At 46.1% G+C, this 3,672-nt stretch overlaps 1 protein-coding gene across 1 annotated transcript; it reads left to right on the forward strand.

Annotated features, from left to right (window-relative positions):
- Positions 1-2,748: 2,748 nt before the first annotated feature.
- LOC138300641 (transcription factor HES-5-like) lies at positions 2,749-3,295 on the forward strand. The gene is made up of 2 exons (XM_069240253.1): positions 2,749-2,846; positions 3,095-3,295. The coding sequence occupies exons 1-2, from the start codon at positions 2,784-2,786 to the stop codon at positions 3,287-3,289; spliced, it is 258 nt and encodes an 85-aa protein (XP_069096354.1). The 5' UTR covers positions 2,749-2,783; the 3' UTR covers positions 3,290-3,295.
- The last annotated feature ends 377 nt before the right edge of the window (positions 3,296-3,672 follow it).

The following is a 3,672-nucleotide window of genomic DNA, read 5'->3' on the forward strand; positions in this document are numbered from 1 at the left end:
GACAGAAACAGAGCATTGTGTTGAACATTTGGGGGAGGTTCCATCGTTGTAGAACCACCGCAGGCTGAGTTATGGGACAAAATGTTTTGAAAAAGAAATGTTCTGCAAAGCATTATGGGACGAGTCTCCCAAGTGCACTGAATATTGTAGTTTCTGTGTTTTATTTCAGTTTTAAATGCTCCAGTTTGAATATTGTTCAACTGCTTACCTTGTAGGTAAGTGGTACTCATGTAAAGCGCTCCACCGATCAAGTTCGCGCTATATCAAACGTTACATACTCATGTAAAGCGCTCCTGCAATTGAGTTTGAGCTATATGAAACTTCAAAAATAAAACACTTAAGTAAATAAAAAAAGAACCCCCCCACCAACTTGTAGACCAACTGATCCCCTAAAATAAAACTCACCCACCCCTAAAAAAACAGCCCTGCTTACCTTGACTGATCCATCTTCTTGCTCCTTCCTGCTTGCCTACCCATCCTCATAGCTAGACTGCTGCCTGAACAACGAATATGCAGCCTGCTTTAACCACACAAATTCAGAGTTAAGACACAAGCCTTGTTTAGCTTGCAGCCGTCTGGGATGCATGGCTGTGCCAGCATAGTTTATGTTGTTTCACATGTGGATTGGGGTAGATTGGAGTGGGATAGATTTGAGTGGAGTAGTGTAGATTGGGGTAGACTGGAGTGGGTTTGATTGGAGTGGGGTACACTGGAGCACAGTGTGGTATATTTAAGTGGACTGTGGTAGGCCAGGGTAAATTGAGGTGGGTGGATTGGGTTAGATTGGGTTAGATAGGATGGTGTGGAGTGGGGTAGGTTGGAGGGGGGTCGATTGAGGTGGGGTGAGATAGATTGGGTCCAGTGGAGTGGACTAGATCGGAGTGAAGTAGATTGGAGTAAAGTTAAGTAAAGTGGATTGGGGCATATTGGAGTGGAGTGCACTGGGGTAGACCGGGGTGGACTGGGATAGATTTAGGGAGAATGGAGTGGAGTGGTTTAGAACGGGGTAGATTGAAGTGGAATGGGGTAAGTGGTGTGGAGCGGAGGGTTGTAGAGTAGAAGGCATAGAGTAAAGTAGCATAGAGGGGAGTGACATAGAGTCAGGTGTTGTACTGTGTCATAGAGCGTCTTTGATTGAAGGAGCATAGAATGGAGTGACCTTTGATGAAGTGGAGGGAAGTGTCTTAGAATGGATTGGCGTGGCGTAGAGTGGAAGGGCATAGAGGGGAGCAGGGTGTTGTAGAGTGGTGTAAGGTGGAGTGGCGTATTAAAGAGTATGCGTGGTGTGGTAGTGCTCTGTCATTACAGACAACACATTTTCAATTTAAATGATCATTACGTTTGCACTGACATACAGTTTTTCTGTGCACAAAGGATAACGGGTGTATTTGATGTTATTTGGTGGTTTTCAAATATTTCTTTCCACCACAATTCAGAATTACAAAAAAATATGGTTCGTTTGTACTTTCCAAATTCTGTGGGTTTCTGAAACACCATCACAGATCATGTTTGCTGTGTCTTTGGAAAAAAAACATCCTGCACCCTGTCATCTCACATGGCTCCTCAGCAGCATTGTCACATACAGTCTCTCACTTTGAAGTCAGAGAAAGACAAGTAAACACCAAGCTCCCTCCAGGACGGGTGAGGGTCCCCTTATGACACCTACGTATGAGACAAGCCGCGCAGGGGTCACCCCTTCTAAGTGTATCACAGCAACTTACGGTTACACACAGGTGTGATTTTCATGAAGTGCCTCTTGTTTCTGTCATAGCCTCGCCCACACACACGGGTGTTGTCATAAACAGACTGAATGACTGATTAGCAACATTTATATAGCGTCTTAGGACCAAGTTAGACGTGGAGGAAGCATGACAAGCTGATTACAGGTTCGGGTGACACCTGGGGTGCACGTGAGGCTTGTAGTAAAAGAACCAGGGCTCGTGGAGACGGGAACCGAAGATGAAGATCAACAACATATTTATCACAGTATCTTACAAACGTTGTAAGAAGTACCTGCCATGGACTGGACAAGGACCTGCTACATTACATCCGTGAAGAATACACCACATCAGTGCTTTACTTACCTGAATCTAGTGCTGCAGCCAGTGTGGGCGCTTTCAGCACTGGACAGTTCCACGCAGGCGCTAATGCAGTGCGGGTGTTACACACGTCATCGGCTGACGCTTCTTTATTTTGCATTATTTTATATGCAGCAGGTTGAACTTTCCCGCCAGGATAGGGGCGAGTTAAGGAATTCACGACTGACAACAGCATTTCCTGACTTTTACTAATGACTGTTGGAAATAGTTTACAAACCAGGGAACCCTTCACTGTGAGTGCTCTTCGTACTGTATACTTTCGACAGAACTGAGTAAAAATGTACTTTCGCTAAAGTGATCAACATTAAGATGCCCAGTCTTGGTCCCCGCTCATTCATGCCTTTTCAAGACACACCACACCCACCGGTATTTAATGCTGTCACACCGATTAGCTTCTGGCAGATGCCTGGGTCATATCACTTTAATGGGGCAGCTCTTTCCCACACTCTGATCCTTTGTGTCGGGTCCCAGATGTCCCCCGCCCACCCTGTAGCGTGACACACTTCTATTGTCCCCGCTGCTCTCTGATTGGCTGCTGAGTGTGAGAACCTCTCTCAAGCCCCAGACCCACACATTACCCTGCAGGCGGAGGGGGATAAATAAGGCAGGAGGGCGCGAGCTCTTCAGATACAGATCACTGTGGGTTCACTGCAAAGACCCGGCGCTTCACCCAGACCGGGCAAGATGGCGCCTTCCAGCACCTTGAGGGCATATGAAGAGGTGCGCAAGGGGAGAGATATTAGAAAGGTAAGAATCTGAAATCTCTATGCATTCATATTTTTGGTATATAAACATAGTACGAACTTTAAAGAACTATTCATACCTCATGGTGTACATTATTTTTACCATTACCTTCGTTCTGTATAAAATGATTTAGTTTAGCACTTGTATTATAAAGTTATAAATATATTCTCTGCTGGTGACTTTTAACAAGTGTTAAACACGTTTACAACTTTCTTCAAATACAATAACGAATCCGTATTTTGTCTCTGCAGCTGAGGAAGCCAGTGGTGGAGAAGCTGAGGAGAGATCGCATCAGCAGCAGCATTGAGCAGCTGAGGATGTTACTGCGGAGAGAGTTTGAGGAACAGGAACTTCCGCCCAAAGCAGAGAAAGCGGATATCCTGGAAATGGCCGTGAGATACCTGGCCCGGCGGCTGCAGACACCGGCACCAGGTGAGAGCTCGTGAAATGAATTTGCTGTTTTGTGTGGTAAAGTGTGAAGTCTGGGTACTGACATGTGGGTGTGGCGAAAGTGGTGTGGGCCACGAGTGGGGGATGCAGTTTCTAGTTTCTGAAGGGTGAAAACCCCAGTGGGTGCACTTTGCAGTTATGTGCTTGTCTGCGTGTGTGGGGTGGGGAGAGAGGTCGGCTGGGGTTAGTTCATCACTGTCCAGAGGTTTAACTATTGATAGTAGCATTGGGGTGGTACTCGGGGCAGGCGTATGACATTTAAATATCTCCATTACCGCCCAGTGCCATTTTACCTGAAGTAAACTCCTGTTTTAAAGACAAGAGAATCGTCTCTACCTCTAAACCACCTGCAGCAACCAGAGGAAAACAAAACCACCTA

This window comes from Pleurodeles waltl, chromosome 6 (genome assembly GCF_031143425.1).
Source record: "Pleurodeles waltl isolate 20211129_DDA chromosome 6, aPleWal1.hap1.20221129, whole genome shotgun sequence".
Classification (NCBI taxonomy): domain Eukaryota; kingdom Metazoa; phylum Chordata; class Amphibia; order Caudata; family Salamandridae; genus Pleurodeles; species Pleurodeles waltl.

What these genes read in the sequence shown, in the direction of transcription:
- LOC138300641 (XM_069240253.1), top strand. Translation starts at nt 2,784, where the DNA reads ATGGCGCCTTCCAGCACCTTGAGGGCATATGAAGAGGTGCGCAAGGGG. An exon ending in AGGGGAGAGATATTAGAAAG is followed by an intron (nt 2,847 to 3,094) that starts GTAAGAATCTGA and finishes TTGTCTCTGCAG; the next exon opens with CTGAGGAAGCCAGTGGTGGA.